At 42.2% G+C, this 18,065-nt stretch overlaps 1 protein-coding gene across 1 annotated transcript; it reads left to right on the forward strand.

Annotated features, from left to right (window-relative positions):
- Positions 1 to 1,765: 1,765 nt before the first annotated feature.
- Positions 1,766 to 3,907, forward strand: LOC102523894 (melanoma-associated antigen 10). The gene is made up of 2 exons (XM_014566973.2): positions 1,766 to 1,851; positions 1,984 to 3,907. Exons 1-2 carry the CDS (start codon positions 1,766 to 1,768, stop codon positions 3,011 to 3,013), a joined length of 1,116 nt encoding a protein of 371 aa, XP_014422459.1. The 3' UTR covers positions 3,014 to 3,907.
- Positions 3,908 to 18,065: the final 14,158 nt, after the last annotated feature.

Genomic DNA, 18,065 nt, shown 5'->3' on the forward strand with positions numbered 1-18,065 from the left:
TCCTGGGAGGCCATAGGTCGGAATAAGCACCGGCGGCATTTCCCGCCATCCGGGTCTCGGAGGGACTGGGGTCCTGAGATGAGGGGCGGGGCTTCGGGGGTTCCAAGGGGAGGCTACATGCCGCCTGAGTCAAAGTGAGGACCCCGAGGGAGAACGGAGGGATCCTGGACCCCAAGACAGTGTTGGACCTTGGAGGCCTTGGGGCAGGGTGACCACCAGTGGCATTTCCCGACATCCGGGTCTCCGAGGGACTGGGGTCCTGGGATGAGGGGCGGGGATTGGGGTGGCCAGAGGGGAGACCACATGCTGCCTGAGTCAAGTTGAGGACCCCGAGGGAGAACGGACGGATCTTGCACCCCGAGACAGTGTTGGACCTTGGAGGCCTTGGGGCAGGGTGACCACCTGTGGCGTTTCCTGCCATCCGGGTCTCGGAGGGACTGGGGTCCTGGGATGAGGGGCGGGGCCTCGGGGGCTCCAAGGGGAGGCTACATGCCGCCTGAGTCAAAGTGAGGACCCTCAAGCAGGAAGGAGGGGCCCCTGATCCCAGAAAAGTGGCCATCCCACAGAGAGTCGCCCTTGCTTTCAGCTGTCCGGAGGCCCGAGGGGACGACAGGCCCACGTGGTTTGTCCTGACTTCCGCATTCGAGTCTCAGACAGACTGGAGACATAGTGAAAGGGAGGGGGCCTCAGGTCTGCGGAGGAGAGAATCTCAGGGCCGCCTGGGAGTGAAGGTGACAACCGCGAGTTAGCATTCAGGGACCCTGGACCCCAGAACAGAGTCAGTCGTGGGAGGCCATGGGGCGGGAGGACCTCGGGCAGCAGTTCCTGAAATGCGGGTCTCAGAGGGACTGGGGTCTTGGTATGACGGGCGGGGCCTCAGGTGGGCTGAGAGGGGAATCCCAGGTCCTGCCAGGAGTCAAGGTGACCCCGAGGGAGGAGTGAGGGACCCGAGATCCCAGAACAGAGGGGACGCAACCGATCCTGCGCCTGCTGTCAGCCCTGGGAGGCCTCAATGCGGGATGAGCACACGTGGTGTGTCCTGACTTCGGCATCCAGGGCTCAGAGAGACCGGGGACCTACTATCAGGATGGGGCCCTCAGGTGGTTGGAGAGCAGAATCCCAGGTCCCGCTTGGAGTCCCGGTGAGGACCCTGAGTTAGCGCGGACAGGACCTCCCACCCTAGAAGAGTGGGAACCTGCCAGAGCCCAGGCCTCCTGCCAGCACGCGGGTCCAGGGCTGTGCCACAGTGTAGATCCGAGGTCTCCCCTCCTTTCTCTCCCAGGGGCTCCAGACACCGGGAAGGCCTAGGTCTGAGACACGTGTTCTCGGGTCACAGAGCACAGGAGGCTGGCAGTGCCAGGACTGAAGGTGAGGTGTGGGCCCTGAGTGTGTACCCGGGGGCTCCCGGAACAGAGGGGACCCCACGAGGCCAACGTCCACTCCACACACCCCGTGTTGCCCCCAGAACCTCGGGCTGTGCCGGCTGCACCCTGAGGAGCCGCCTCACTTCCCCCGTCAGGTTCACAGACAACCGTCCACCAGGAGGAGAGCCCCTGTGAGGCCGAGGGCACCCCTGAAGAGGAGACCTGTAAGTAGCCTTTGTCAGAGCCCCCCACGGTGGGTTTCTCAGCCCGGGCCACTGACACTCCCTCTCTCCCCCAGGCCTGTGGATCCAGTTGCCCACCTTGTGTCCATACTCTTGCTAACAGGAGTTATCATTCTTCCCACTCCAAAGCATTGGTGTTACACGAAGTGTTTGCGTTGCATGCTTCAGGAAGGTCTTCAGTCTGAAAGCAGGGTATGGAGCCTTTTGAGCGCACTCATTCCTGAGTCTCAGGAGGAGGAAGCCTCGTCCTTTTCCTCCTCCTCATCCTCCTCCTCTTCCTCCCCTTCCTCTCCTTCCTCCCCCTGTTCCTCCTCTTCTTCTCCCTCCTCCTCCTCCAGCTCCTCCTGTTCCTCTTCCTCCTCCTCTTCCTCCACCAGTACTTCTTCGTCTTTCTCCAGCACCTCCTCTTCTTCCTCTCCCTCCTCCGCTTCCTCCTCCTCTCCCTCCTCCTTCTTATCTTCCCATTTTGTCATCCCAAGCACCATAAAGGAGGTTTCTGGTGCTGTTGGGACACCAAGTCTTCTCCAGGGTTCTCAGAGAGTCTGCTCCTCCCACATTGCCATGGCAGTCACACCATCAATCAAATCAGATCAGGGCTCCAGCAGCCAAGATGGGAAGGGCCCAAGCACTTTGCAGTCCCTGCCAGTCACTGGGTCCTTGTTTAAAGATGCCATAGAAGATAAGGTGGCTGATCTAGTGGGGTTCCTGCTCCTCAAATATCACACAAAGGAGCTAATCACAAAAGTAGAAATGCTTATTGTAATCAAAGATTACCAGGACCACTTCCCTGTGATCCTCAGCCAAGCCTCTGAGTGCCTCCAGCTGGTCTTTGGCATTGATGTGAAAGAATTGGACCCCATCAGCCACTCTTATGTCCTGGTCAACACCTTGGGCCTCACCTACAATGGGATGCTGAGTGATGACCAAAGTGTGCCCAAGACTGGCCTCCTTATAAATATCTTGAGTGTGATCTTCATGGATGGCAACTGTTCCCCTGAGCAGAACATCTGGGAAGTGCTGAGTGTGATGGGGCTCTGTGCTGGGAGGAAGCACTTCATCTATGGGGAGCCCAGGGAACTCATCACCAAAGTGTGGGTGCAGGAGGGGTACCTGGAGTACCGGCAGGTGGCCAACAGCGATCCCGCTCGCCACGAGTTCCTGTGGGGTCCTCGGGCCCACGCAGAGACCAGCAAGATGAAAATCCTAGAGCTTTTGGCCAAAATAAATGGTACCATCCCCAATGCCTTTCCTATCTTGTATGAGGATGCTTTGAGAGATGAGGAAAAGAGATCTCAAGCCAGAGTTGCAGCCAGGGCCAGTAGTAGGGTCAGGGCCAGTGGTAGGGTCAGAGCCACTGGTAGGGCCAGGGCCAGGGTCACACCCAACAGCTTCTGTCGCCACAAGTGAAGTCTGAGGCAGATTATTCACTCAGTTTGAAGAGAATAGTCACCATTCTAAGTAGTGAAGAGGCAGGATGGGGCTTGAGAGGATTGAGTATATAACACCTTTGTGTTTCTGGTATATAAGAGTAATTTGGAGATTATTTTTTCTCTTTTGGTATTTTTCAAATGTTGTTCCTATTAATAGAAAGTTTAATTAAGTTCAAATTCTGAGTTTACAAATGACATTGACCACAAATGCGTTGCTGTTTATGCAAGAAGTGAGTATTTTGCCTATTTTGTAGCTACAGTTATTTTGTACTACTTTTGTCTTTTAACCCTCATACTAGCTTTATAAATGATTAATCCACTACCTTTACTATATATTTACATTTACAATGAGATTTATACTTTCATATGTTTTCTTGTTACTAATTAGCGACCTTTATTTCAGCTTCAAGAAGTCCCTTTAACATTTCTCATAAGGCTGGTTTAGTGGTAATGAACTCCTTTAGCTTTTGCTTGAATGGAAAACTCTCTCTCCTTCAATTCTGAAAGATAACTTTGCTGGGTAGAATATTGTTGCTTGGAAGTTTTTCTTTCCTTTCAGTCCTTTGAATATATCATGTCACTGTATTCTGGTCTGTAAAATTTCTGCTGAAAAATCTGCTATTGTTCTTATGGAGGCTCCCTCACAGGTAACAAGTTGCTTTTCTCTTGCTGCTTTTAACATTTTCTACATTTTGCTATTTTGTAAAATTAATTGGGAAACTTTCCATCTTATTTTGTGATGTTGAACAACATAACATGGCATTGGAAAAGAACTTTCCTTGGAAATGTGAAAGAAGACTGCACTAAAATAGCTGGTAAATAGAGGAATCGAGAAAAAAAGAAAAAAATGGTAAATTCTTGCCTTCCCTTATCCCTTTTATTGTGTTGTTCTGTAAAATTAAAAGATACATACCTGGATATGCTTGGATTATTGAAGAATGTGGGAGATATTAAATCTTAATAAATAAGACTCCCTACTCATTGGCTCTTTTATTCTGCAGTCATTAATTAGGGATTGACCCTGTGTAAGTAGGAGGGACACTGGGATAAGCAAGACACCCCCATCCATAAAGTTGGGGTCTAGGAGCAGCACTCATATCAGGAAAATTGTGAGATAGTCTCTAAGTTCTAACTAAGGACTAAGACCTAAGTACTAAATAACATGTAAAAAAAGGGATGAAAAAGTGGGGGCTACAGGTAATACTCAAAAGTAAATGCCCCAAGCCAGGGCAGTTTGGAGCTTTGGGAAACTGCAATTCCTTCTGGAGGAGCTGGGTGTAATGAAGCTGGGTGGTGGCAGTGGCCAGACTTGCAGACACTGTGTCTTAGGGGTGACAGGAAAGCCTGGAATAGAAACTTGCACTTAGCAGTTATTTTTCGGATGGTGGAAAAAACAGAGAGAAATCTCCACCTGGGACAGATGGGGTAGGTGCCCTACACTCTTGTTCCAGTGCAACTGAATACAGTGCATGGACTAGTTGCTTTATACACGTCATCTGCAAGGATTTCTGGAGATACATGATGATACTGCTTTGAAGTGGTACCCTCTAGACTGACACTCTTTTCCCTGGCCGTGGAAAGCCAGAACCCACTGCATTTAAAGGACATTTGAGTTAGATAATCTTAAGTACAGTTTGGACAGATGTAAGCAAGGGCTGTATCTTTGATGGGAGTAAAATGAATGAAAATCATAGTTTGCATGGAAGAGCAGCCAGAGCAGGGAGGATGGAGTTGGTCTTTGACTCAAATTCTAGGAACTCTGAGTTCCATCCAGCTGGGGAAGGCTCCCCCACATTGAAATTAAATAATAGTTCCTCTAAGAGAGAAAGTGTACCGAGTTGTTCTTTTTTTTACATTTTTTATTGAGTTATAGTCAGTTTACAATGTTGTGTCAAATTCCAGTGTAGAGCACAATTTTTCAGTTATACATGAACATACATATATTCATTGTCACATTCTTTTTCACTGTGAGCTACCACAAGATCTTGTATATATTTCCCTGTGCTATACAGTATAATCTTCTTTATCTATTCTGCATATGCCTGTCAGTATCTACAAATGTTGAAATCCCAGTCTGTCCCTCCCCACCCCCCCCACCCCCTTGGCAACCACAAGTTTGTATTCTATGTCTATGAGTCTGTTTCTGTTTTGTATTTATGTTCTTTTTTTTTTTTTTTAGATTCCACTTTTGAGTGATCGCATATGGTTTTTTTCTTTCTCTTTCTGGTTTACTTCACTTAGAATGACATTCTCCAGGGATATCCATGTTGCTGCAAATGGCATTATGCTGTCGGTTTTTATGGCTGAGTAGTATTCCACTGTATAAATATACCACTTCTTCTTTATCCAGTCATCTGTTGATGGACATTTAGGCTGTTTCCATGTCTTAGCTATTGTAAATAGTGCTGCTGTGAACATTGGGGTGCAGGTGTCTTTTTGAAGTAGGCTTCCTTCTGGATATATGCCCAGGAGTGGGATTCCTGGGTCCCATGGTAAGTCTATTCCTAGTCTTTTGAGGAATCTCCATACTGTTTTTCACAGTGGCTGCACCAAACTGCATTCCCACCAGCAGTGTAGGAAGGTTCCCTTTTGTCCACAGCCTCTCCAGCATTTGTCATTTGTGGACTTTTGAATGATGGCCATTCTGGCTGGTGATACCTCATTGTAATTTTGATTTGCATTTCTCTGTGATATTGAGCATTTTTTCATGTGCCTATTGATCATTTGCATTTTTTTCCTTGGAGAATTGCTTGTTTAGGTCTTCTGCCCATTTTTGAATTGGGTTGTTTGTTTTTTTTCTTACTAAGTCGTATGAGCTGCTTATATATTCTGGAAATCAAGCCTTTGTCGGTTTCATCGTTTGCAAAAATTTTCTCCCATTCCATAGGTTGTTGTTTTGTTTTACTTATGGTTTCCTTTGCTGTGTGGAAGCTTGTAAGTTTGATTAGGTCCCATTTGTTTATTCTTGCTTTTATTTCTATTGCTTGGGTAGACTGCCCTAGGAGAACAAACATATGGACCAATGAAACAGAAGAGAGAGCCCGGAAATGAACGCACAAACTTTTGGTCAACTAATCTTCGACAAATGAGGCAAGAATATACAATGGAATAAAGACAGTCTCTTCAGCAAATGGTGTTGGGAAAACTGGACAGCAGCATGTAAAGCAATGAAGCTAGAACACTCCCTTACACCATACACAAAAATCATCTCAAAAAGGATCAAAGACTTAAACATAAGACCAGATACAATAAACCTCCTTGAAGAAAATATAGGCAAAACATTATCTCACATACAGGGTTTGTTGCATCAGGTAGCAGTAACTTTAACTGACACAGCTGCTACTTCTGTTGTTAGGTTTACATAAATCATTTAATTACAAAGGTAGTAGTTTATAGGGTCCTATTTCAAAAAAGTCTAAAAATACAGAAAAATCACAGTATCCCCTTTTCAAAGTTTCTCCACAATTCAGCTCACTACTCAGAAATGACTGCAACTAACAATCCAGTGTAAGTTGTTTTAGAGCTGCCTATGGGCTTTTTCATATATATATGTATTCTATATATATATATTTATAATATATATATATTTCAAATATATATATATTCTAAAAAACCTAGTGGTTTTATTTGGCATACTTAAGTAATCGTGTGATATTGCTCTGCCACCAGCCTTTGTCACTTAACAAAAAGAAGGCAGGACCCTCCCATGACAGCACATACAACTCTACCTCACTTTTGAAACTACCCCCTGGAGTGCTAAAGTATGTGTATATCATAATTAGTTAAACAATCTCTTCCTGTTGGACACGTTGTTTTCCCTTTGTTGATGACTAACAAAATGAAATGAACATCTTTTTTATTTTTAATTTTTCTTGTTTTGCTTTTGGGGGAAGTAATTAGGTTTATTTATTTATTTATTATTGTTATCAGTTTTTGTTTAACAGAGGTACTGGGGATCAAACTCATGACCTTGTACATGCTAAGCAGGCACTCTACCGCTGAGCTATACCCTCCCCAAAATGAACATCTTTGAATTCTTGGATTAATGTGGATGTTTTCTTTATATATATATACTAATGAAGAGCATGGAAAGGGTGTGAATAGTTTAACAATTTATAAATGTTTCTGGAATTTTATTCCAAAACTGCTATACCAATTCATATTCTCATAAAAAATCACAAATGATTAAAATTCTGAAATATCAACAGGGTGTTTCCCTTTTACTTTGAGAAGGGACAGTTTGGTCAGAATGACTAGGAGCCAGGGAAGGGCACCAGACAGGACACCCCAAGCTAGTGAGGGACACTGAGAGCATCCTCTCAGTGAGAGCCATTGCAGAGTCCACAAGAGAGACCAAGTGCAAAGCCAAGTCCAGAGACCCCCCAGGCAGGCCGGCAGCCAGGGCCCTGAATCCAGAGTTCAGTGTAGGGAAAAGGATCCTGAGGGAGAGAAGTTGGGGAGCGGAAGGGATACAGGACAAGGAAGAGGAACAGGCTGGGGAAATCTCTGGATCAGTCCTCCCCAGCTGGAAGTTGCAGAGTGGTCTGAGCGGCCAGGTCTATCGAGTGAACGGACCAACAGCATGCCAGACACTGCACCCCAACCTTAGAGTCTCCCTACCTCTGTCAGGAACAGCACACCTGGCTCCCTGCATCATTCAGAGGAGCTTCATCTCTTGACTATTCTAGCGGTCCAGTGCACCCTCGCCAGTGTCTCAGGACTGGGAGCTGCCGTGATGCCTTCTGGGGGCTGGGGACTTTCCCCCTGGGTGCAGTGCAGCCCTCCAGCGAGGTCAGGGCTCTGTGAGTGAGTGGGGTTGGTGACTGGGGACAGCTGAGATAGACCAGGAATACCCATGAGCCGTGAAAGGGGCTGCAGAGCTGCAAGGAGGGTGAAATTGGAAGGGGAAAGCCAAGGGACTAACCTCCTCAGACTCTGCGGATAAAGGGCTGAGTATGGACATGCTTTGAAAAACTGTCCGGGTAGTGTCTCTGGCTCAGGCTGCTTCCCAGGGTTTCTGAGTTCTTGGCACAATAAGGACAGGTGTCCTGTGCTATAATGGCTGGCCCATGTTGCCACCAGACATAGTCTGGGATACAAGATTGGCCCAATGTGCAGATATTTGCAGGGTAGATGGAAAACCCATGGGGATGACACCCTTCCTTATCAAACTGATAGGGACATGTGGAACCCAAGACAGGAAGTACCATGGACCATCCTGTGGAGAGCATACCCACCTCCAAGATGGTCTTGGGGCCTGAGGAAGACATATCCACAGTGACACCCTCAGTGGTAGTTTCCCATGGGAATTATGAGTTATGTGAGCAGTTGTAGCACTCTGTGTTTCTTCCATGGAGGCAGAAGGCCCAGGCAGGAGGCAGCCTCCACATTTTGAATCAGTGAATGAGACCGTCCAGTAATTATATATATATACACACACACACACACACACACATATATACACACACACACACACACATATACACACACACACACACACACACACATATATACACACACACACACATATATACACATACACACACATATACACACACACACATATATATACACACACACACATATACACACACACACACGCATATATATATATATAAATACATATATATGTATAACATATATATATATGTTTTAAAGAAACACAGAAAATATTCCTCTGTTTGGGGATTTACAGTTGAGTATAGGCATATATATGCCACCTCAGGTTACTTTTAATACTGTGCTCCTGGCATCCTTGTCAAGGTTGAGCATACATCCACCAGTACTCAGACACTTAGTTAATTTCTCTAACCTCATTTCAGGCAGCTGGCAGCTCTGCAGTAACTCAAGTTGCCCATAACAGAGCAAGGTGCTGGAGACAACATTGGTCTCAGGAGACTAGGATTCCTTGAATCCATCCTATTCATCCTATATCTAACTGGAAAATCTCTGTGATGCATCTTGTATCTAACTGGAAGACTGTGGTTGTCAAAATCTTAGAGGTGGGATCTTTTATTTCAACTGAAGCCTTCCACAGAAATCCATTCCATGAACATTAGGAAGGCAGAGTAGTCTGGTTGAAATCAGAATCAGGACCTTAAACCTGGAATCCTGTCCACTCAATAGTACTCTGTCCTTCTTCTTGGGGCAGTCGGTCCTGATACCCAGCCACACAACTCTAGGCTTCCTCTTTAGTATGGCTGGGAAAGCCTGTAGACTTCCTCATGCTCCTGCAGAGGTATTTATACGGATTCAGACTCCATTCTGTCCAATACCCTGAGTGTCAATTTTGCTGCGTGGCTTTTCAGTACTGTCAACAACTTGTGGCCTCCAACCTCTGCATCCCCAGCACACTTTACCATCCCATTTCTTGCTTCCCAAAGTCCTTATTGCCACCTTCCCTGAACTAGACACACATAGGCACACACTGGCTTCCTATCTACTCATCTATTCTCTGTTCTCAGTAGAGAATTGGTTATTCTTCTTCCAGCCTACCCCCCAGTAAGGATTTTGCACAGATTCTTCCTTCTTGATGATCTCAATCCCTGTCTCTGTCTGCCCAAGCCTGTGTCTGCTTCAGACTCTTCTTGGAAACAGGTCTCTCCCTTGACCCAGTAGCCTCTCAACACCAACTGACTTGATCTTTCCACTCATGCTTCCTTCTTTTGGAATTATTCTTAGGTCACGTTCAAACACCCTCAACAAGAGCAGAGAGCTTGACTCATTTTTCCTTTCACCTCTTGCCTCTGTTCCCAACATGGCACACAGTCCCCTTGACTGATGTCCAGATTCCCTAATCTCAACCAAAATCTGTATGGTAGGCTGAATAATAACCCCCATAAAGATACCCATGTCTCAATCCCTGAAACCTATGAATGTCACCTTATATGGCAAAAAGGACCTTGCAGGTGTGATTAAATTAAGGATCATGTGATATATGGTGATTATACTGGATTATGTGGATGGGCGCTACATGTAATCACAAGGGTCCTTACAAGAGGGAAATAGAGGGATGTTTGAAGAAAAAAAAAAAAAGACATGAAGGCATTGTGACCACAAAAACAAAGATAGGAGTGATTTGGCCACAAGCCAAGGAATATTGGCAGCTTTAGAGGCTGGAAGGAACCAGGACTGATTTTAGTTCTGTAAGACTTATTTTAAACTTATGACCTCTAGAACTGTCAGAGAATAAATTTGTGTTGCTTTAAACCTTGATAATTTTGGTAATGTGTTACAGCAGCAACAGGAACCAAATACAATCTACTAAAGCTGTGTAGCTTAATCCCATTGAAATGGTTTCTATAAGAGTTAACTGGGACACAGTTAAGTGACTTGAAAATAGTATGATTCTTTGGATTCTTGCTTTAAGCTTTGTTGGTAAGATGAGAGCAGTGTTTAATCTATGGTCAATATTTCTTCACTACTAAGGCAAAATCCTTTTGAGTACTCTAACCAATGCACTATGAATTTGGAGGTTTTCCACTCTGACTACTGGGAACAAGAACTAAGCCAACTCTATGTGAACTTAGGAGATCTCTGTGCACCTTTCTCCTCTCCAGCATCCTGTCTTGCATCGTCTAGCTTCCTTGGCCTCCCTCATCCCCCAGCTCCATCTCCTCAACACAAGGAGACAATCAGGCTCCCCCACTGTGCACTGCAGTATGCAATCTCTCTCCAGGAAGTCATCTGGGGGCAGTTGGAGGGCTTGCCTCATTCGTTCATTTTCTATCAGAAACCGGTGTCCTTTGTTGCCTCATTCCAAAAAATTGAAAAGTTGTGTTTCATATATTTTGTCTGTTTTTTCAGTTGTTTCAGGTAGGCATGTACATTTGATCCCTATTATTTCATTCTGGCGAGAAGCATAAGTTTTATATTCCAAATTTAAAACTCAAATTATCTATGCATAACAAATGTCCCAAAATTTCAAACTTATTCAAATTAAAAGCAAAATTGGAAGACTGTGACACACACACACACACACACACACACACGGGCACACACACATATGTTCATGTAGACATACAAACAACTGGGAAAGTATATATCAAAATAGCAGTCATGTTTTTCTCTTGCTAGTGGAAATATAATTTATTTACTTATGCTTTGAATACTTTCTAGCCCTCTGAAACAAATATGGATTTCCTTCATTATTTTGAAATTTTATAAATATGTTAAATGTGATTTAGATTACCAAAAATAAACCTGTATTCTCTTGATGATTTATTTCCAATATTGTTCAACTTCTTGCTGGATTTTGTTCAGCCTTCTGTCTGCTTACCATTTATGTAACTAGAAAGAAATAAAAAAACTTTGATAGGGAGTCAGTTAACTTTTCTCAGACTTGCAAATACAATGCCATGCAGATAAGAATCTACCTTGTTTATGGAGCCCTCCTTCCATGTTGTAGTATCTTAATGGTGGTTTAAATTTGTATTCTTGTGTTTACTAAGTAGCTTGACCAGCATTTTATATAGTTATTGTCTATCTTTTTTATGAAGAGTCTGTTATAGTCTCTTGCACATTTTAAGATTATGCCGCCTTTTTAATTTATGAAGTTCTAAAATTTCATAAATATTGCCAAATCTAGAATACATGCATCCATTTTACAATTCTTTCAACTCTTTGTGTATTTGAAAATTTCACAATAGAATGTTTAAAAAAATCTCTCCATTGTCACTCACCATCCTATACTGGGTACATAATGCTATAAAGGAAGAAGTCAGAGGCAAGAATACATTTCTTCCTTCAGAGGTAAAATAGAGTTAACCATCCTGCTTCACAGACATAGTCATTATTACTCCTACACTGATCAAGCGGTAAAGATATGTGATTTCCCAAAGTCTTACAAAAGGCGCCTCACTCCAAGCAATATAAAAGATAATTTTAGTATAAGTTACTAGTATGCCATTTTTCTACCTGCAACGAGATCCTCACTGAATTTAATCTCAAAATCCAGTTCCAGAAAGTCATTGTGTATTATTTTTATTATTACTAATTTTCTAAAGAGAAAATTCTCAATCTATTGTTTCATTTCCTTAAACATAGTAAACATTGTTATTTAAAATTCATGACTAATAATTCCTAAACCTGTAGTCCTCTGAGCCTGTTTTAATTGTCCTTTCTAGTTCTTTGGTATTGTTTTTGTTACTGTTATCTCCTGTGTTGAGAGTCTCTGCCTCACTGAACAGGGAGGTGGGAGAGAGGGAGTAGTCTTCATTTAAATACCACAGATTCTTGCTTTTCTTATGGAATTTTTGTAGATATTGTCAAATAGATGTTTCTTCATTTGTTTTTGCCCTTTGGACCATTTCCAGAGTCTTTAAACGATTGCTGCTGCTTTTGGTTGTATAGTTTTTTACCATTCCACTAGGGAGGGAGCGGGTTAACAAAACTCTTCATATTGTCCTGCAGGAGTATGATCTTTCTCCCTTATTTTTCAACTTAGCAAAACTCTGCAGAGACCTCATGTCATTACCTTTTTCTCAGTCCTCTCCAAAGGTCACATATATGAATGCTCTTCCTCCTGTGTACTTTTGACCAAAAGTTTGTCCTTACTTTGGCTACCACCTAAAGTGCTTGCCTCTTCACTTACTGTCTTTTAGATTGATATCTAGTCAGGGTCTAAAAAATAGAGCATAATCACTTTCTTCATGAAGATCTAACATTTCCTGGCATGGAGTTACTATCACATTGCTCCTGACAGCTTGGATTTGAACTTTGACCATCACGTGGCTGGCTATTTGTAGTTCCTTTACTGTTAGTCAAACTTGGGAAACATTCAACTGACCACATTGTGGGCTACTGTTATTCAGTTTTTAAAATATAAAACATGTTTGAAATGTGTACCAAGATGAGGTCTCTATTGTGAAGTAATTATTTTATTTTTAGAGGGCCTCTTGAAATTTTTAAAAGCCCATTCTTCTGACACAAAAGCCATTTACCATGTTACTCCCACTGCACTCAAGTCCTGGCAGCACTGGTTCCACCTTTTGGGGAGTGCTGCATGATGCTGTCACATGTTTGGATGACCCTTCTTGTCCATTTTATGAGATTTCCCTCAAGTCCTTTACTTGAAATGTGCATATTTGACCTTGAAGAATTCATAATGTTGCATTTCCTCCTTGAATTTATACTTACTCTAGTGGAAATTATCTGAGAATTTTACTTGTCTGCCTTTAATTCAGTTCCCTATCAGCTTCACTAGAGTCTGAACAAAACTGCATTTATCAAAGAATTAAGCATGCCACATGGTTATTGAGCTCAAACTAAGAGTGTGCAAGTGAAGCTAGATTGAATGTGCCCTGCAAGATAAGGCAAGCTTCACAGTTTAAGTATCCATCCTCAGATCCTGGGTTTTCAAGGTCATCAATTAAGAGGCACAGGATCCCATGGATTCCCTTTCTGACATGGAATTCCAGGTGTGCTCCTTTGTGCAAAGACCAAGAATTTAAGTGATGCAGTGAATGGAGAGAAAAATCTTACCTGCAGAAATTTACCCAGTGCATCAGCAAATGTTATTGGCTCAACCTTGACAATTTTCCCATTATCGATCTACTTCTCATTCTCTTCATCCTGGTCCCAGCTACCATGAACTCTTCCCTGGGCAATAGTCTCCTAAGTGATATCACTATCTATGCCCTTTTGTGATGGCAGACTAATTTTCACATTGTAGCTTGGGTGATCCTTTAAAAAACCTAAATCAGATCAGGCCATTTTTTTCTTTTCAAGAGCCCCCAAACTCAGAGCAATAGTCAAAATCCTTACAGATGACTAGGTGAACTGATATGAGCTGGCTTCCTTCTGACTCTCTTACCTCTCTAATTACTCATCCTAGAGTTCAATCGAGTCCAGCCACCCTGATCTCCATTCTGTACTTAATCCACATCAGGTGTACTCCTGCCTCAGGGGTTTTGCACTTCCTGTTCCCTGTGCACAGAACAGTCTTTCCCCAAATAGCCACATAGCTCACTTCCTCACCTCCCTCAGGCTCCTCATCAGTGTGTCCTATGAGACCTCAGTTTAAAAAAGGCCTACCCAACTCCTAGATACTCCTTAACTCCCTTATTTTGCTTTATTTTTCTCAATAGCATTTATCCATAGATTCTGGCACACAGTTGAATCTCAGTTCATATTCCTGAATGCCAAAATTAATGATGTTGTTAGAAAAACAAACCCATATCAGAGAAATGGTGCAAATCCTTGGCCGATGATGCTGAGATGCTAGGCTAGCCTCCGAATTTCATACTTTTCAATCCATGGGTCTTGCTCTGGTGCCACTCTTGCTCTCCAGCCAACTCCAGGGAAAGCCTGTCCTGAGCTCACCAACACAGAGTGGCATGTCTCTGTTTGAGATGTAATATTATAAATCATACATAGGTCTAATATTCAAATGAAATTGGCCATTTAGTCATTCTTGAAACTCCAGATATGCTATCCTGCACCCAGACTCTTCAAATCAGTATAGCCAAAGATAGGTAGACATTTCCATTCTGGTTTTCCTTAGTTTTCCTTCCCAGCTAGCTGAACCATGGTGTTTCTGGTAATTCAACTTGTCTCCAGATCTTGGGCACAGTTATTTTTTCCACTCAATGTAAAAACAAAAGCTATATATAGGAAAGAAGAATCATATATATTCTGTTTGATATGAACAGGATATCAGAATATTCATAATATCAGAAGAGGGCAAAAATTGTAGCAGCTGGTCTTACAGGATTCTCTCCACATTAATTCACCCCAATGGCCAGCCACTCTCCTCCCATGACATTTGGTTGTGTCTATTATAATGGGAGGGGCATAGAACCATTGACGTGACCATGGAAAATTATTTTGATTTTGAAGCTTGTAAACTCTTCGTAGAATTGTGTTTCTCTGAGGGTCAGCTTAAGAATGGGCTTTTGCCAGACTTTAATTGCAATGATGCATGTTTTGCCAATAAAATCGCCTGTTTTTCTGGCAGTCAAGTTGCCTCATTCTTCAATTACATTATTATCGGAGTTTGGGGTCTTTAGGTCCAGGGGCAGAATCTGTCCTGGCAGCCACTGCATTCTCCCTGTTCTGAGTGACCCTACAACTTTCTTGATCCATCCCACTCTTCTTGAGCTCATCTGGCTCTTAGCAACGTAGAAGACAATGAACGACTTGAGGGTCACTGTAGGGCCATATTCCTCATTGTGCTCCCCATAATGCCTAGCACAGATGGACAGTTATTAAATACTCTGAGGTGAATAGTCTTGAGGGCCTATGTGATAAGCTGGAGAGTGGTGCAAATCCTCACACTGGGAAAGAGTAAGTGGTCTGAAAGGGGAGATGAGTGTTTCTCCCTGTGTCTTCAGTATTTTTCTCTGTGGCTCAGAGCTGGAGCATGAAGGACAGTGCACTTTGTCTATTTGTCCATACAAATAACAGAAGCTCTATGGATGGTATTATGGGCTGAGTTGTACCCCTCAAAATTCATATATTGAAACCCTAACCACCCACCCCCAGTACCTTAGAATGTGACTGTATTTTAAGATAGAGTCTTTACAGAGATAATTAAAGTAAAATGAGGTTATATGGGTGGGCCCTAATCCACTATTACCTGTGTCATTATGAAAAGAGATTAGGACACAGACAGGTACAAAAGACTGTGTAAGAAGAGAGAGCAAAGACAGCATCTCCAAGCCAAGGATTGCGGCCTCAGATGAACCAACCTTGCCAACACCTTCATCTCAGACTTCTAGCCTCCCAAACTGTGAGAAAATAAAATTCTATTTTTTTTAAATCTCCCAATCTGTGAAGCTTGGTTATGGCAGCCCTAATAAACTAATACAAGTGGCTTCCAGATAACATTAATGTTTTGCCTTTTTGTCCAAATACAGAGTTAGGTCACATCTAATTTTATGAAATGCAAAAGTCACCATATTGTACTTATCCAGGATGCTGTTGAGTTTTTCAAGACTTCTCTCCACACATGTCTCTGCCAACTCAGATTTTTCAGGTGGGCTTGATTCTTTCCACCATTTATTTCTCTTGTATCTGTTGTAGATGGTGCCAGAAGTCATACAAGACTGGCATTAATCCATAGTGACCTTCTTTGTTATCTGACTGAATGTACTGAGGAAGTCTTGACTTCTTTGGCTCAGGCCCATGTATCTCCCACCATTCCCAGCTAGACTTTGGAGGCCCAAGGTTGCTGGGCTTCTGGGAAAAAATAGAGGAATGTGAGCCTGCACAAGCTGCAAGTGAGAGAGAAGCCCTAGAGAGCACTCAGTGACCCATAGCTACTCACTAAGAGGGCCAAATATTGCCACTCTCAGGGACCTCCTGCTCCCATCTCCACTATGAAGGGATGGACTGCCTCCTCTCATAGTCCTTCCCTCTCAGAAAACCTAGGATATTATTAATTTGGTTTTTGAGTTAGCTCCTGATTATTCAGAGAGGGATGCCTTCCTCCGTAGGTTATTACCCATTTGTCTTGCCTACTCCCTTTATTTCACTAGCAACAGAGCCACTCCTCACCTCCGGCAAAAAAAAAATTTCTAAGTCACTCCATTCCACTTGACTAGAACCTAACAATATTTAATGATTTAAATGTTCTTGGTTCCCACACGCATGGATAATCAGGAGTTAGCTCGATATTCTATTCAAGACAGGATTACTCATCAACATTTCTAATACTCTACGGTGAATAGAAGCTGCACAAGAGGGTATTTGCAACAGAACTTGAGCTTTCTCCTATAGGCACTGCCGTGTTTTATTATTTTAACTGTCTGGGTAGAAACTCCATTTAAAAAGTATACATTTTATACTGTATAGCACAGTGAAACATATACAAGATCTTATGGTAGCTCACGGTGAAAAAGAATGTGACAATGAATATATGTATGTTCATGTATAACTAAAAAATTGTGGTCTATACTGGAAATTGACACAACATTGTAAAATGACTATAACTCAATAAAATAAAATTTAAAAAATTAAAGTATACATTTCTTTGTCTTCTTTAGCAAGCAATATTAAATGGGCTTCAATGTTTTCTTTGTCACTCAAAATCATCCTATGAGCATCACTTATTTTATTCTCTATAATATTGTGTTATATTTGCTCCTGTACAAAATAATCCTAGATTACTGTGCTTTTTGAATAATTTACCTTTTCTAGTTTTTTGGATTCCCCTCTGTCTACTAGGCTGTCCACTATTCTTTTCTGCTTTTCTCAGTGCCTGTGGTTTGGAGCTGTCTTTTGACACCACTTCTGATTTATTCTATGGTTAGGCTAATGATGAAATTAGTTTATTTCTGCTTTTAAAAAAAATAAATACTCATTTTAGAAAATAGAAATAATACAGAAAAGTACAAATAATAAAATAAAAATTAAATTTATTTATTAATTAAATTAATAAAATTAATTAAAATTAAATTGAAAATATAATTTTATAGTAACAGCTTATTTCAGTGAGATAATACTAAACTTGGTACATTGCAGCCTGATTTTTTTCATTCAGTAATTCTGTGGCTATCTTTCCTGTCAAGACAGACATATCTTAGACTTCTAAAATAACTTCAGAGCATTCCTTTGTTTTGCAGTGTCATAAATGTATTCAAACTACTAATCACTTAATTGACAATTAAGTCATTTTAAAAGCCCTCTCTTGTACACAAGGCTGTGATTTTCAGTCCCTATATATATTTATCTTTGCTCATTTGTCCTATAATCTCCATGAGATAAATTCTTAGGAATGTAATGAACTGAATAAAAAGTTATGCATATTTTATATTTTGATACATATTACTTATAGATATCCTTCCAAAAAGGTGGCACCAATTTACAGAACAATGTGGAGAAAATCTATTTCCTCTCCTAACACTGTGTGATATTAATCTTTTTCATCCTTGTTAACTACATACTTACATATACACACATATGTATGTGTGTGCATTTGGATCTTAGATTACTAGCAAATTTGTACATTTTTCATATATTTTTCACATATTTTTCCATTCATGATATGAATTTTCTCTCCATATCCTTTCCCCAGTTTTATATTGTGG

Source organism: Camelus ferus, chromosome X (genome assembly GCF_009834535.1).
Source record: "Camelus ferus isolate YT-003-E chromosome X, BCGSAC_Cfer_1.0, whole genome shotgun sequence".
NCBI classification, from domain to species: Eukaryota; Metazoa; Chordata; class Mammalia; order Artiodactyla; family Camelidae; genus Camelus; species Camelus ferus.